The sequence below is a fragment of the Annulohypoxylon maeteangense genome, assembly GCF_022496945.1.
Source record: "Annulohypoxylon maeteangense strain CBS 123835 unplaced genomic scaffold GGS22scaffold_11, whole genome shotgun sequence".
Lineage (NCBI taxonomy): Eukaryota > Fungi > Ascomycota > Sordariomycetes > Xylariales > Hypoxylaceae > Annulohypoxylon > Annulohypoxylon maeteangense.
Window position 1 is genome coordinate 1042042 of NW_025953258.1, and position 15662 is coordinate 1057703.

The window sequence follows — 15662 nt, forward strand, 5'->3', positions numbered from 1 at the left end:
GTCCAAGCTGAGGCAACTGCATATTATTGGAGTTGGGGGTCCGAAAACAGGTGGAGGATCAATCATGTTACACGTTACTTCCATTTCACGTTCTGGAATTTCAACGATCTCGACTTTTTTTTTTATCTTTTCAATACCTACACACATATCCGACCAGTAACATGACGAAATGACGACGAACTAGGGTAGCCCTTCCACCCTCCCTACCTTCCCCTACATGATCAGCTAATTCAAATCAATCCCCCCTTACCGAGTTATCTTGATTCGTTCCTTTCCCTCCCGATCCGGTGAAGCCGAGAGAAGAGATTTGATCATTCCTTACTAGCAGCAGCCTGTCAGTCTACAGCATACAGAAGACAGCCTACAGCCTACTACAGCCACAGCCTATCTCAGGTATTTCACAGGTATTTCAGGTACCTATATCAAGTATCCTACAGGGCTACATATCGAGTACCTAGTCGGCCCTGCCAGCCCTGGATGCTGTGGACTGCAGGCTGTGCGTGGGCTGTCATCATTCCCAAACCGGTCTCAAAGCATGACTGCATGCTGTTATCAGTAAGACTACTACTAGTGACAGACGGCAGGTAGCATGTTCTTTTCTGCCGTTTAGGTGAATGCGGCTTTAATTATATTATGGCGTCCCTGAGTATGTAAGCCTGCATGTTCCCTCCAAATCCGTCGCCGTCGTTCGCTTTATTTCTTGAGCCGCATTCCCTCTTTCGTTTGGTTTATCTATTTAATTCCGCTGTCTCGCATTCATCCAGTAAGCGAAGATGTAACTTTATGGTCATTTTGACAACTTTGTATTGTCTCGTGTGTGTGTGTGTCAGCATATAACATATCATATCCTTGTGTCTGCTTTCTACTCTTCATTCCGTTATCCTTGATTCATCGTCGTCTTCTAATTTCTTCGACATTGCCTCGCGGCTCGGAGTTACGAGGACAACCTAATAAACATAATGTCTTTTGATTCTGCTGTCATACCCATTGCTATGCGCAGCGAATGCCAGAAATTGCTTGAGCTAACATGCGGAATTTTCCCATAGTCAATAAGGCACGGAAGGTGAATATACGTCCTACACATCCTATGCGATTATCTTGTACACTTTCCGATTCTAACAGGCATGGCCTCTCTTCCTCGTAGCCGAAATTCGAGCTTCACCTCACCATCTATGATTTGAACAACGTGCCTCTCGTGGCCGGCACATCCACGATAAAATGGCACATGCCAAATTCCATGCACAGCGAGCACCGCGGCCGCACCGCGAAATGTTCCATCGATAAAATTAACCACCGCGTCCTCTACAACTACTCCAAGATAGTGCCTCTGCGCATATCCATCGATCGCGCCAATAATCTAACCGATTACCCTATCGAGTTCGAGGTACTGCAAGAATTCCCCCTAGCCACCGGCGGTCGCGATGAGAAGATCCCCCTCGGTTACGTTCGACTCAACCTAAGCGAGTATGTTGAAGAGAGCGAGAACATCCCCCGCCGTGGCATGGCGCGCAACAGCGCTAGTCTCGACTATGCGCGAGCCGGGCAGGGTCTATCGCATCGGAGGCAGAGTAGTAGCAAATCCGCCAGCGGCGCTCCCGTCCTAGGCGGTTCAAGCCCGCCTGGCGCCCCTCACCCTGAGGAAATCGACGTCGTAGACGATGAGGCGGAGGAGGGCATCGTGCGGCGATACCTGATGCAGGACAGCAAAATCAATAGCACACTCAAGATCGGAATCCTCATGGTTCAGATCGACGGTGAACGAAACTACATCGCTCCTGCGCTCAAGACGGCGCCTATGTTCGGTGGTATCGCCGGCATCATGACGGGCACCGGCAATGACCAACAAATCCAAGTCGAAGCCCCGTCCGAGGATGGCTCCCCTACCTCTAGCAACAGAAACAACAACCCCCCCGGCCCTACTAGCCTCAGTAAATCTCGCGACGCCTCCGAGCTTCAGGACATGTACCGCCGCGCGCTAGCCGCCAGCTGGGCCTGCCAGCCCGGTGAACTGCCCGCGGATGAGTGCATCGAGGATATTTTTTCGGGCGGCGACGGCTGGAGCGATACGACGCGACCCGGCGCCAAGCCGCCTAGTCGGAGGAGGAGCAGCCGCCAGTCTGTGGATAGTAGCCACAGCAACACGAACAGCAACAGCGGCAGCGCTAGTGGCGACGATAACCCCGCCGGCCTCGGCGGCAGCACCTTGCGACCGAGCGACATCCGACGCATGCGCCCGCCAGGCCACGCCCGAACGTACAGCGGCGGGAGCTCGCACACGGTGATGGGATCTACCACCACCCACCTCGGCGGCGGTGGCGGGCGAGGTCGTCGGGGTAGCGGTAGGCTGTTTAAGGACGAGATGGCGCATACCCATGACGGGACCCATGATACCCCGCACATTGATATCGGTGGTAGTAACTCGGGAAGCCTGCGCGGCCGTAGCGAGAGTCTAGCGAGCTTAACACCGACACTCGGGAGCGATCGTGGACGCGAGGGCTTCCGTCGCCCGAAGGAGGTGGATGAGTATGAGGAGAGGGAGGATTTGGTTGCTTGGGCTCTGCCGGGGAGAGTTGCGTAATGAAGCTCCAGAGGTAGGGGTGGATGTCGTGGTACGTTACGAAGATTTACTTGCGTACGGCATATATCCAGCAAGCAAGCGTACCTATTTTACTCTTGCGCAACATAACACGGTACGGGGCATTCGTACATCCATTCATATGTTCATGCGTATATTTACTGCTAGGTTCATCGGCGTTATAACTCCCCTATGTATAGCTTCAGCTTTAGCTTTCACAAGTACTTCACTTAAGCTTTTTTAGATAGAAATGACTGGGGCAAGGGATCCTAGAAGGAATTACATACACACTATAGAAAGCGGAGCGCAGCGGGAGTACCTAGTAGGAATGGGATGGCATGCGTCTTTTTTGTCATATGACGGTACCACATCGAGCGAAGGATTACATAAAATATATAGCGCGTCCTAGGATGGGCGAAAAAATTGCGAATTACATAATTATAACTGTCCATGGACGGTAGATCAATCATATGGATCATATCAACAACCTTAAACTCTTTACGAGCACGTTTGATTGAGTCAAGTGAGATAATAATCGTGATATTTTGTGCAAGATACCGTTCGTCTATTCTGTATAACCTGTCTGCCCTACCTCGTACCTAGAAGCAGGTGTAGGTATGCTGCCCCCAAGACGGTGGAACATCGGATGCATCCCACATTCCACATGACATAAGTTCCACCCGTCCATCTATCACGTATCTAGAGCCCGCCACGCCAAGCATTGCAGAACCCCTTATTCAATAGATATCATTAGACCGAAATCAAGGGGAAAGGGGCAGGCGTAAAAACATTAGGTAGATAGTTTATCCTCATGGAGCCTTTAGAGTACCCCTGACACCGCCCTTGCCGCCGACTTCTCTCGTCGTGATGGTGACTGCGAGGTCGCCCGCGACGTTGATCGTGACTTCGACCTTTCCTCCCTTCTTGACGTCCCGGATAGCTGCTTCGGCCAAAGTAGTTCCAATCTTCCAGATCTTTTCTCGGTGCTCCTCCTCTTCCTCTTCAGAGTCGAAGTCGCTATCGTCCTCGTCGTCATCGTCTTCTTTCTTGCCATTCTCTTTCGGCTTAGGCTCCGGCTTCGTCACCTTGATGTGGGTACCACCTTCAACGACCTTCACTAAGACGCTACCTCCGTTCTCGGGAGCCGCGATATGCACGGTTCGGCGAGCAGGGACGGCGGTTTCCGGCGCAATAACAGGTGTAAATATTTCTTCACCTTCCTCAGATAATGAGATGACACCAATAGCATTTGTAATGTGCTTGACGGTCGTGACCGCGGGGTGTGTCGATTGGTCAATATCGTCAGCTTCGTATTCTTGGATTAGCGATGCCTGGAGGGCTGCACCACGAGCTTGAAGCTCCGAGGGGTTGACAGCGCTGGCGCTGGTTGAAGGGGCCTGGATAATGGTGGTCTCTGGGAATATCGCCTGGAAATTAGATGCGATTCTAGGTGTGTGAGATGTGCCACCAGACAGAATCAGCTCATCAATATCGAGTACGTCCAAGCCAGCCTTCTTTATGACACCGTCAACCAATCGGTTAAACCCCTCAAAGACCTTACGCGCAATTGTCTCATATCGCAGTCTGTTAATGGTGGTCTGGAAGTCGATACCCTCCGCTAAGCTCTCGACGCTAAAGCTGGCATTGTTACCGATGCTGAGTGCCTTCTTGGCAGCTTCGGATTCAGCCTTAAGCTTAGCTAAGCTCCTTGCATTCTCGCGAGGATCGACGTTAGCATTCTTCTTCATAAATTCTTTCGCGAAATGGTCCATAAGGACACCATCTAAATGGACACCAGCAAACTCATAGTCGTGGGCTGTCGCGAGAATCGTGTAAAGTCCGCCCCTTGAAGCCACCACGGCAACATCCGAACGAGTACCGCCAAGATCAGCCACCACAATTATCTTGTCTTTTAGTTCGGCCTCTGGTCTCGCATCGTAGGCAAGGACGGAAGCAATGGGCTCGTTGATCAACTGGAGAACCTCAAGGTCGGCATCCTTCGCCGATTGGATCAATGCCTCTCTCTGAGCTTCTGTGAAGTTGGTAGGTACTGATATAACAGCAGAGGTGACCTTCTTTCCGAGGTAGTCCGAAGCGGATTGTATGAGGCGACGTAGATAGCGGGTAGATACGTCCTTTACGGAGAGATTCGAGGGTTCTTCTCCTTCTACCTTGTCTTGGACTGTGAAAGAGATTGTACCAGTCGAGTCCTGGGGATGAGCAGCGGCGTGACAATGTGTGGGGTCAATCGACTTGAATCTGTCGCAAAGATAAGTAAGGTAATTTGACGGTGATCTATTTTACAGCAAATACATACTCTTGACCGAGGAAGTCCTTGAAGGAAATGAGGGTGTTCTTGGGATTCCGGACTAAGAAAGCCTTGGCCTGATTTCCGGTGTACTCTTCGCCATCGACATATGATAGGATGGTAGGGATTTGTCGGTCTGTTATGGAACAAATTAGCTACATAGGTACGATTTATAAATTTAGAAAAACCAGGATTTCGACATGTCACTCCTTACCTCCGTCTTCGTTTGCAATTACGACAGGGCTATCGTCAATCGTGCAGGCGATGGAGCTGTACGAATTGCCATAAGATATACCAATGGCAACTCGTTCATCCGGCGAAACGCCAGGCTGGGTGGTTTTTTCGCTCATTAGTGCAAAATTTTGGAATTTTCTTGGTATTCAATATCGAAGTCAGAACGTTTGCTGTATTATTCGAAAGGTCTAAAAGACTGTCTAACGAGTTTGACGGTGTTGGTGGGTGGTGGGGGTGTGAGATTCGAATTCGGTGACTTGCCCAAAATTTTGATCTCGAAAAGAAAAAAAATTAAAGTTCCCTCAGCGCTACCTAATCAGATCCTTGTTTGCCTTACTTGCATGGCAATGCCGCTAACCCTAGCCACAACAACCCCTCCAAATACCGCCAAGACTTCAGAACCTAGTGCGCACCAGCCACAGAAGTAGCTAAAAACAGCCTCCAGCCTCAACTTCGAGATTCATGACTAGGTCCCACTAAATTTTCAGACTCGGACCTTTCATCATAACATCAACCACCAATATCAGAATGACAGTGGAACAAAGTGAGAGGATATTCGTCCTCCCCGGCGATCAAATAGATCCGTCCTTAATACCATCTCACCCAAAGAAGCCACTAAGGCTCGGACCCGGCCTTCGACACATCCCTCCAAACGAGTTAGTCCCTACAGTCGCCGGTCAACTCGTCACAGATTATAGGAAGAACTCAACATGGGTTGAGTATAACGGAGGACGAGTAAGCTATTTCCCCACTTCCGTTAAATAGAGAAGTTAGTCATACTAAAAGACTATTCAGTATATACCAACTGTCGGTGACCTAGTCATCGGATCTGTTCACCACTCAGCAACTGACTACTTCTACGTCATGTTATCTGGGTACACTTCCAATGCCATACTACCCCAGCTGGCATTCGAAATGGCCACGAAGAAGACGCGACCCAATTTGAACGCTGGAGCTTTAGTCTATGCGAGGGTCTGCCTAGCCAACCGCCACATGGACCCCGAGCTCGAATGCGTTTCGCCAAGCACAGGCAAAGCAGACGGCCTGGGCCCCCTCAACGGCGGAATGCTATTTGACATCTCGTTAGGAATGGCCAGGCGGCTTTTGATGCGAAAGTCCGTCGAAGAGGGCAAAGTCGTTGTGCTAGAGGAGCTCGGGGCTGCGGGTCTCGCGTTTGAAACTGCTGTGGGTAGGAACGGAAAGATATGGGTAAATAGTGAGAAAGTCAAGACTGTGTTGGCTGTTGGACGAGCGGTAAAGGAGACGGATGAGAAGAATCTCGGCGTTGAACAGCAGAAGAAGTTGGTACGGAAGCTAGTCAAGGAAATGAGTTGAGGAAATTTGAGAGAACCTAACCTAACTTACGATTATTTTCTTGATATTTCAATGATACCCATACGTTTTCGGTCGGAATCTATCTGTGCGTCACCATTTTCTCGTGGGATCTGGGTGCTCTGAATTGAATTTAGGTAGGATTGATGCTGTAATAGCATCAAGCATTTTTATGGGAACCATATCACGTTTAACATAGTCCTTATGAGTCAAACATGGAAAAGTTAGGTATAGGTATATATTATATAAAATGCTAGCCAGAGCGATCTTATCGTTTATATTTCGTTTTTATTTTTACCCAACTCCAAATACCTACCTACCTTTTTATTACAATAAGATACTTTAAGCCCGTCTCCTTACCTAGGTACCTACCGAAACACTTCTAAAGCTCGAAAGAGATGAAGTGATACGAAAAAGCAGAAGACAAGGTCAAGTATCCAAATATACTTACCACTTACCTGAAAAGCTGTGGTCGCTGTTATCACGAGACGAACTCACCCTTTCCTACCTTCATATCAAGTTGCTTTACACCCACTTCGATTGCAATTCGGGCTCCAATCTCTTCCTTTCGAGACAGCTAGGACATGTCTGAGCATTATCCCCTTCAGAGCAGTAACACGATTGCACAGCGCACGAATAAGCTGGTGAAGGTGTGCTGACAGAAACCAGAATGGCAGGGGACTTCTCAACTGTCTTTACCTTTTCTCCGGTGTTTCCTTCGAACATGACAGCGGCAGAGGGGATCCCCTTTTCACGGAAGCTCTTCAGATTAGCCGTGTTTGGTGGCGGTGGAATCTGGAGGGTATCGCGCAAAGAGGCGTCCACGTCACCTTTTAGCGACTCGGACGAGGCTCGAGCCCGGAACATATAAGTAGTGGCCGTGGCCGTGGCTGGAACCGGCATCATGGGAAGTGGTGAAAGATCCCGCTTACGTGACAGAGGCTGCGCACTCTTACTGCGGCCTTGTTTAATTTTACCTTTGCTGTCGGTGCTAACTATGCTAGGCTCAGGGCTCGGGGTTTCGATTCTCCAGGTAGGGACCTTAGGCGCTTTTTCCAACGTGGGCACGCTCGGCAAGTCTTTCTGATCTGGGTTTAGACAGCCCATGATCTTAGTCGTATTGGCCATCTTAGTGATTTTCTTTGCAAGTGAGCCATTCGAGGGTTTGGGACGGGGTTCCTCAGATACTTGTGTTAGGCGGAGAAGCAATTCCTGGTCAAAATTGCGATTGGAGACTCTGCCGTGATTGACTGTGTCGTGGTCAAGGTGATCATCGCGTTCGTTGTCAACAAGGTCTGAAAGATCGATAGTCTGGTTCGTCCCGTGCTCCACTACTGCATCATTTGGTATGGCTGGGAAGGATTCGAAGTCACTGTTCCCCGATGGCATGGGATTCATATCTGGCAGAGGACGGTGGATCGTTGGTTGAGAGATGTTACGCTTGGATATTTTACCCTGAGTGGGAACTGGCTTCCTCGGGATTGGGTTCCTTTTGGAAGACTTGCGTGGCTTTGACCGGGACTTTGACCGGGACTTCGAACGATCACCATGTCTGTTACGATAGATAACAGGCTCTGGTTGTTGAATATCAGGCGATGGAAGATTGTGAGAACGGATTGCTCTCATCGGGCTTCTAGGACGAAACGGCTGTCCACTCGACTGTCCACCCCTATAAACGACAGTAGAATCTAGCGTAGCCAACTCTGCTGATGAGATGTACGCCTCAAGAGGAACCTTTGAAGGGTCAAGGACCTCCTTTGAGAGTCCATTATTGCCTTTGAACTCGAGAAATCTTTTACTTACATGATAAGCAGCCTTCCTACCAAATGCATGAAGAAAGAATTCGAAGCATTTGCTACACACCCGAGATACAGGAATGCGTGTGGGTTGAGACTCGCACTTTGAGACTACCCCGCCGAGGCACGGGAAATCCTTCTTGAATTGGTATCTCCAGCATCTATCGAACTCGCGCTCCTTATGACGACAAGCGTAACGGAACGTGAAGCGTTTACAGGTGCACGGCATATTGGCGATATTTTACCCTGGGGAAATTAGATAGGTGATTAAAAGTGAGCAAGTATGCGACTATCACTCGAGTAGATATCTAGGAAAGAAGACTGTTCAACAAATCTTCTCCTAGAGTTGTAGAGTTGTAGAGTAATAGGATCGGTAGCTTAGAAGAGGGGAGATCGATTGGACAGTGCTCGAAGCCGAGTATTTATATGGCATATTGCATCTGTTTAATGCGATTGTTCTATAAGACCATAAGTAAAAATATAGGATATAAAAGGGAGCTTTGTTAACAAAGTTATTGTTTCTTTGCGAGTTCCATGAAATATTTTCGGGATAGAGGGAGATATCCTTATTTGTTTAATAAGATCTATACCTAAGTAGGTAGGTACCTGACCAGAATACAATGTTAGAATATTAGACTACCAATAAATTACCTACCTTTTCATCAACCATCTGGTACTCTTTGATAAAAAGACAATGCCCTCATTGAATGTCGTAACCTCCATGCACGTATTGTATTTTCTCTTTGAGATGGTCCCGAGTACCAAGAGGATTAAAAATTATGTTGAATATGGCATGTTAAATCCGGTTGGTCCACTTCTAGTATTTTCGGAATACTTCCGCGCGTTTGTCTCACGGATGAGGGCATACTCTTAATCTCTTTCCTGCGCATTCCCGAAAGTGACATTCGTATTGGAGTTGAGGGAGGCTGTGCGACGTATGTAGTAGGTACCTAGGTAGTAACCCGATTACTCATAATGAGTCGTTCTAATCGTCTCCAATTAAAATGACGAGATTTATAAGGTAGTAGCTGACCGATTGACTCATTGCCGATAGACGAGGTTAATAAATATTTGAATGAAAGAAACTCAAGGCTATAAGTGTGCGGGTTTAAGTCTGTGGAATAAAGGAAAACACTAGCTACTGTTCTTTCCTAGATACATTTGACCCCACCAAAGCTTCTCAACCCACTTTCGTCATCGGTGCTTCCAATTTAGAAGCCTCTCTCTTAAACTTTACCAAAGTTCCACCAACTTTTCTTGGAGCTTTTAAATACAAAAGGAGTCAACTTCCAATTTAAAGTCGCAAGTAATGGATTCAAAGGTAGACGACTTATTGAGGCGACCTCTCTATGGTAAATTACTATTTTGTACCTAATGTCGTGAAATACCATGGAACGCTTTCTAATCACTAACCCCACCATCTATAGTATACGATCTACCCGATCAGGTCCTTAACACCCTCTCCTTAAAGCAAGACGCCGTCGACACCGAATTACAAAGTATAGAGAATGAGTCAACCAAGCCAGCATCCCAGATAGAAGATGCATCTACCAACCCATCGGTAGTAGGCTCGCAGGCGTGCTCGCTATGCGCTCTCTCGTTTACAACCGTGCAAGATCAACGCGGGCATCTGAAGTCGGATCTACACCACTATAACCTAAAGCAAAAGCTTCGAGGGAAAAGTCCAGTTTCCGAGGTCGAATTCGAGAAGCTAATCGCGGACCTCGACGAAAGCCTTTCGGGTTCTGACTCTCCTGATTCCGACGAAGACGACGAGGATAATAACAAAGAGAGCAGCCTCTTAACGACTCTTTTGAAGAAACAAGCCACGTTAGCAGATAGGAAGAATGATGGTAAAACGGATGACTACCAAGAAGATGATGATGGATATTCCCGAAAGAGACAGAGGAGTAGTGGCGCACAGCCATTATTATGGTTCAGCTCGCCCGTACTGCCCCAAAACAGTTATTTTGGTGTATACCGTTCTATATTCAAACTAGAAGAATCTAGAGATGAAAGCAATATCGTCGATATAATTAAGAAGAAGCAACTCCAACCGATAACGGTACCCAAACCAGGCCCGGACGGCAACTATGCACCTGCTGTCTACAAAGGCCCACACATCTTCCTTTGCATGATCGGCGGCGGTCATTTTGCGGCGATGGTGGTCTCACTGGCGCCGCGGCAAACGAAGCATGGCTCGACAGGTCCCTTAAATAGAGAGGCCACGGTTCTAGCTCATAAGACATTTCACAGATACACTACAAGAAGAAAACAAGGTGGCTCGCAATCAGCAAACGATAACGCGAAGGGGAATGCGCATTCAGCCGGGTCTAGTATCCGTCGGTACAACGAGCAGGCTCTGACAGATGAGGTCCGACTACTCTTACAGGACTGGAAAGGCCTTTTAGACACTTCGGAGCTGCTATTCATTCGAGCAACGGGCGCCACGAACCGAAGAACACTCTTCGGCCCATACGAAGACCAAGTTCTACGAGCCAATGATCCACGTATACGAGGCTTCCCCTTTAGCACGCGGCGAGCAACGCAAAATGAGCTCATGCGGTCTTTCATCGAGTTGACGCGATTAAAAGTCCGCGAGATTGATCCGAATCAAGAAATCAAGACACAGGAGGAAACATCCACAAAAACTCCCACTTCCAAGCCAGCAAAACCAGCAGCCCCAAAGTTGTCAGAAGAGGAAGAAACAGCGCTATTACACACTTCTCAACTGCAAGCCTTCATCCGCAGATCTAAACTCCCCGCTCTACTATCTTACCTGAAAAGCAACGATGTACCCATCAGCTTCTCCTTCCAACCCGCAGACTCACCACAGAACTACCACGCCCCCACACCCCTGCACCTGGCCGCGAACCAGAATTCGGCGCCGCTTGTGGTAGGCTTACTCGTGAAAGGAGGTGCGGACCCCACGCTCAAGAACAAGGAAGGCAAGACGGCTTTCGAGCTCGCGGGCGATCGATCGACAAGAGACGCCTTCCGTGTCGCGCGCGACGAGCTCGGCGAGGGAAAGTGGGATTGGGAGGCCGCGAGGGTACCACCGGCTCTCTCAAAAGCCGACGCAGATAAACGCGACGAGCGAGAGCGTAAGGAAGCAGAGACAAAAGAGGCCGAGCGGCGCAAGGCCGAAGAACTTAGGCTTAAGAACGAGAGCCCTAAAATCCCCGATGGTAAGAGTCGGGGCAAGAGTTTGTTGGACGCCGGCGTGAAGAAGACGGCGCAGGATAAGAGGGAGGAGGAGGCGCGCGGGCTAACCCCCGAACAAAGGATGAGGTTGGATCGCGAGAGGAGGGCTCGCGCGGCTGAGGAGAGGTTTCGGAGGATGCGGGCTGGTGGCGGGGGCTAAAGTCGTGAGTAGATTACCTGGATCTGCATAGGCACCCAAGTGGTGACATAGTAGATCGGCTTACGAAGAATACATAGAGGCTGGGGGCGGGAAACGGGAAGAAAGACGCGCAATAGCAAAAGCAAAAAGTCGAGTGCCGATCATATCGTGCAGGTGATCGATCGGGTCACTCGCAGTACCAGCGCAATGGGGTGGGAATCCGTAGCCGCCGAAGGCGTTTTGGAGTTTCCGCCTCGGCTGCTTTTGCGTAGCGCGGTGTTTGGTGGAGATTGGAATTAGGCACTGTACTGAGACACTGCGACTTAGAAAAGCGAGCGCTGAATAGGAACAACCTTGGAACGCTTTAACAACGCCTTTCCGTGTAAGCGCCACTACAGCATAATATCCCGAGAGGGCCAATGGAACGTTCGCACAACTTCTGCATAAGCAGCTAGCCACGAAGAAAGAAATTCCCGTTGTCGTGCCTCTTCATCTTTGTCTTACTTATTGCTAGGAACATTCTATAATACCACCTTTCATAGGTAAAATGTAAAAATAGCATTTGAATTATCCCCGAGGTTGTGAGTAAAGTAAAACACTCAATATGTAGTTAGTTCGTTGGCGTCAGAAACATTCTCGGCCCCGAATCCATCATCAACCCAAATGTCTGTCTACCTACTTCCTGATATGTGATGACGGTGCAGTGAGCTGACAGCTTCCAGCAGGTCAGGTAAATAGATGCAAATAAAGTAAGGTACGGCTCTTTTGTAAATGAAAGGGGGAATCGCCATTAATTGTCAGAACACTATTCATCCTCCGAACCATTCTTGGCCGATTCTGGCAAACATCAGGTAAGCTGTAGATTTCCTATTACGTGTGCGGTAGTGAGAAAATTCCCCTGATTATGTGCATACCTCACTTCTTTAGTATGAGGAGGAATCTCGCCCTGCTATTGGCTTACTATTTTGTTTCCAAGAACTGCAGTTATCCGATCTGATGACAATTGCCAATTGCCAATTGCTAATCACCTTCTTATTTGCATGAATGTTTGATGGAAGAAACATAGCCACCTCCTCGAATATTTACATGTATTTGTGTCATAGTTAAAGCGAGTGGACCAACGATATTTCCGTCGTGCGGCTACATAGGCATCACATAAATCACGGCAGCTAGACATTTAGTTGATAATCTTGGCGGCCAGCCATATTCTTGGGACGACTATTAGCTTGGGTATATGCCGATCATATATGGAGATGGCCATGCAAAAGCCATGTGGACAGCATTGAAAGAATTCCCTCGGAACGCATGAATCCTATGCGAACAAGGTTCTGGGAGTTTTGCGTGCGAATATGGGGAAATGGTGAGCCTATCGTGGCTACCAGGATAGTGAACACAATGCCTCTATCCGTACGGAATAATTGGCGTATTGGTATTAGCACGGAATTCTCGAAGCATAATACTAGGTAGTTACCAGGTAGATGGTTGGGCGAAGATCCCGTTACTTGGTAATGTATCCGATAAAAATTACCTAGCAGACTCATCGCATCGTACATTGTGTTTCTATGCGCGGATATTTTGAGAAATAGGTAGATTTCGAATCATTTGGTTAATGATATTATAATTCCGAATCTGCAGCAAAGATTCGATAGTAGGATGCGAGCAATCCATCGATTAATTTCGATCTTTCCAGATCGATCTTCTTGGTAACACGTTTTGCTGGGGCCAATTAGACCTTGTTCCTGCAGGATTTCAGTGGTTAACATTTAGCTTCCCCCGGATCAACGTAGGGTATTTTATAGGGATCAGCAAAACGACCGACAGCCGAAAACGTGGTATGAAGCTGTTACATAGTAGCGACAGCGCCGATCAGGAAATTTGATAACTATTAATAGCTGAGTCATATGTAATAGCATGCTCTAGGAATGCCTCTTCAGAGCTAAATGATTTTTTAATGGTGATGAATCTTGGATGAGACCTTCGAAGGGCATTCGTCGCGATACGATTCCGCGTGATGTCGCGAATAACACTATGGCACCAATTAATTCCGATTGACTGCCGGAGTTGACATCCGCGAAGACCTTACTCTCAGGCAGTAAGATTATTCCATCGTACTCGGCAGGTGTGTCTGTTTTCGTTGCCTCGGATGGTTCCGTACCTGGATGGCAAATATTAATCAAAAGGTTCCTTCTAGAATGGAGACACCTAGGCTTGATCATTCGATAAACCCCTAAATCGAAGCTACAGCGCTGTGTTCTTGCGCTCATGGAGAGTCGTCTTTGCATTAGCCGGGTTTTTCGGTTAGCTGGTCATCACAAATATCCTGTTTGTTGTGCTAGGCATACCACAATGCTAAGTAATTATTAATAACTGATATCGGAACACTCGCCTGAAATGCTTCTCCACTGGGGGACCTTGCTCTCAGGGCTACAAAGCGAAGCAGAAGAGGGCATAGTACGGCGCAGGACGACAGTAGCTCTATTTCATAGGATAATGAAAGTTCTTTCGATTCTGGGATTTAAACCAACAACGATATCGCAGTTAGGTAACAGATATCCAACGCGTTCAGAGGCTATCGGTGATCAGACCCTTCTAAAAAAGATTGTTAGGTAGCGCTTGACAGCTCCGGGCTTTCGGAATCCGATTATCGTTGCTAGTGATTTACCAAAACGGGTAGGTGTGCCTGGCGATCCCCTATATGTTCTAGGCCATCGGTTAGACTGATCTGGTAGATTGACCGCACAGGCCTAAATGTGATCATGAACGTGATGGCTCCTGTAGCATTTCTTTAACGAGATGAAGAAGCCGAAAGTTTAACCAATATATCACAGTAGCGGACTGTGCGTTCTCATGATCGTATTTCTTCGTGTAGGAAAATGAGTGTACTTTTTACGGGCATGCGCTTTGTTTTGAGACTCCATGAAACAGGTAACATGCAACAGATTTGAATAGTCGAGAAGTTTTCAACTGAATACAAAATTTACTTACCTACTTAGATACTTCCAAGATATCTCATACTGGATCTCACGGGTAACAGAATGAGTAACGATGAAACTTCCTAAAAGGAGATAGGAAGCCATAGAAAGTCAACGTTGGGACGATGCCATAATCGTCGATATAGTCGCATCGACCAGGGGTTGGTGTCAGGTAATGCGTGCGGCTCGTATTCGACCCCTTGTGGTTTGAATCAAGGAAACCCCATCATGATGGACTCTCGGTATGTAGCGGTCGATCATGAACCTTACTTGTCTGCTAAATCAGATATCCGGGATATGGTGGATATCATCGTGCAGCTAAACGAAAGGGTTGCAAAGATCAGACCTCTTCAATTGTGATTCACCTGAAAAAAAGAGATGAAGATGGTGAGACTGTAGGCTTAAAGGAACTGGTGGGTGATGGTGAAACCTGGAGTTTGGTGTTCCTTCCAGAGGTCTTGCCTTTTCTAGGGACTAACTTAATAGTGGTAGCAGGGAGCAAGGAAAGGGTTCTACCAATCCCTGCCAATTGCCCTGTTTACATCCAAATAAAGTTTAGCTGACAGATCTAGCGGACAGTTGCCTGTCGCCCTAGCTCGAAAATTGCCCGAAAATCCAGTTTTCTCAGGTACTATGCGTACTATGTATTTAGTGTATCCGATTGAGGACAACTTGAGCGAGGCAATTCTCCTGCCCCTATCCACCTATTCTCTATTCTCCTATTTAGGTACGTACCGGTAACTATTCCGAGACACTTACAAGCCACCTCCGCCGCCTTGATCATTGCCGTTTTTGTGCTTGTTAGGGCCATCGGAGTTACGCTATGCTTGTTTTTTCTGTTTTTTTCTGAAGTCCTGACAAGCCACATCAGGTTTCTTTTTCATGCTCACGCCTAGCTCATTCGGTGCATGAAGGTATTGCGGAGTTCCGACCTGAGAATACGAAGTCCAGCTGTCAGGTTCACTATTACCTAGCTGCCTAGTATCTATCATCTACCATTGCATACCTAGTAGGCAGAATAGGCAGCAAAGGCAAAAGAGAAGAGAACCAAACATTAATATCTAGACTTTGATCTGTTTTATGGGAACCCATCCTAGGCAGC

General features: G+C 47.8%; 5 protein-coding genes across 5 annotated transcripts; 3 read left to right on the forward strand and 2 right to left on the reverse strand.

The window, feature by feature from the left end:
* The first annotated feature begins 126 nt into the window (after positions 1-126).
* Positions 127-3063, forward strand: GGS22DRAFT_166528 (N-terminal C2 in EEIG1 and EHBP1 proteins-domain-containing protein). The gene is made up of 3 exons (XM_047961865.1): positions 127-646; positions 1047-1063; positions 1145-3063. Exons 1-3 carry the CDS (start codon positions 634-636, stop codon positions 2576-2578), a joined length of 1464 nt encoding a protein of 487 aa, XP_047817808.1. The 5' UTR covers positions 127-633; the 3' UTR covers positions 2579-3063.
* GGS22DRAFT_166532 (HSP70-domain-containing protein) lies at positions 3064-5381 on the reverse strand. The gene is made up of 3 exons (XM_047961866.1): positions 5098-5381; positions 4893-5019; positions 3064-4834 (listed from the first exon to the last, which is right to left on the reverse strand). The coding sequence occupies exons 1-3, from the start codon at positions 5231-5233 to the stop codon at positions 3385-3387; spliced, it is 1713 nt and encodes a 570-aa protein (XP_047817809.1). The 5' UTR covers positions 5234-5381; the 3' UTR covers positions 3064-3384.
* A 211-nt stretch (positions 5382-5592) lies between these two features.
* Positions 5593-6666, forward strand: GGS22DRAFT_166534 (uncharacterized protein). The gene is made up of 2 exons (XM_047961867.1): positions 5593-5852; positions 5913-6666. Exons 1-2 carry the CDS (start codon positions 5646-5648, stop codon positions 6450-6452), a joined length of 747 nt encoding a protein of 248 aa, XP_047817810.1. The 5' UTR covers positions 5593-5645; the 3' UTR covers positions 6453-6666.
* A 279-nt stretch (positions 6667-6945) lies between these two features.
* Positions 6946-8575, reverse strand: GGS22DRAFT_195110 (uncharacterized protein). The gene has a single exon (XM_047965618.1). It carries the CDS (start codon positions 8472-8474, stop codon positions 6975-6977), a length of 1500 nt encoding a protein of 499 aa, XP_047817811.1. The 5' UTR covers positions 8475-8575; the 3' UTR covers positions 6946-6974.
* An 839-nt stretch (positions 8576-9414) lies between these two features.
* On the forward strand, positions 9415-11824 carry GGS22DRAFT_28323 (uncharacterized protein). Its single transcript, XM_047966698.1, has 2 exons — positions 9415-9597; positions 9673-11824. The coding sequence occupies exons 1-2, from the start codon at positions 9555-9557 to the stop codon at positions 11607-11609; spliced, it is 1980 nt and encodes a 659-aa protein (XP_047817812.1). The 5' UTR covers positions 9415-9554; the 3' UTR covers positions 11610-11824.
* The last annotated feature ends 3838 nt before the right edge of the window (positions 11825-15662 follow it).

What these genes read in the sequence shown, in the direction of transcription:
- GGS22DRAFT_166532 (XM_047961866.1), bottom strand. Translation starts at nt 5,233, where the DNA reads ATGAGCGAAAAAACCACCCAGCCTGGCGTTTCGCCGGATGAACGAGTT. An exon ending in AATTGCAAACGAAGACGGAG is followed by an intron (nt 5,020 to 5,097) that starts GTAAGGAGTGAC and finishes GTTCCATAACAG; the next exon opens with ACCGACAAATCCCTACCATC. An exon ending in AAGGACTTCCTCGGTCAAGA is followed by an intron (nt 4,835 to 4,892) that starts GTATGTATTTGC and finishes TCTTTGCGACAG; the next exon opens with ATTCAAGTCGATTGACCCCA.
- GGS22DRAFT_166534 (XM_047961867.1), top strand. Translation starts at nt 5,646, where the DNA reads ATGACAGTGGAACAAAGTGAGAGGATATTCGTCCTCCCCGGCGATCAA. An exon ending in TTGAGTATAACGGAGGACGA is followed by an intron (nt 5,853 to 5,912) that starts GTAAGCTATTTC and finishes AAGACTATTCAG; the next exon opens with TATATACCAACTGTCGGTGA.
- GGS22DRAFT_195110 (XM_047965618.1), bottom strand. Translation starts at nt 8,474, where the DNA reads ATGCCGTGCACCTGTAAACGCTTCACGTTCCGTTACGCTTGTCGTCAT.
- GGS22DRAFT_28323 (XM_047966698.1), top strand. Translation starts at nt 9,555, where the DNA reads ATGGATTCAAAGGTAGACGACTTATTGAGGCGACCTCTCTATG. An exon ending in ATTGAGGCGACCTCTCTATG is followed by an intron (nt 9,598 to 9,672) that starts GTAAATTACTAT and finishes CACCATCTATAG; the next exon opens with TATACGATCTACCCGATCAG.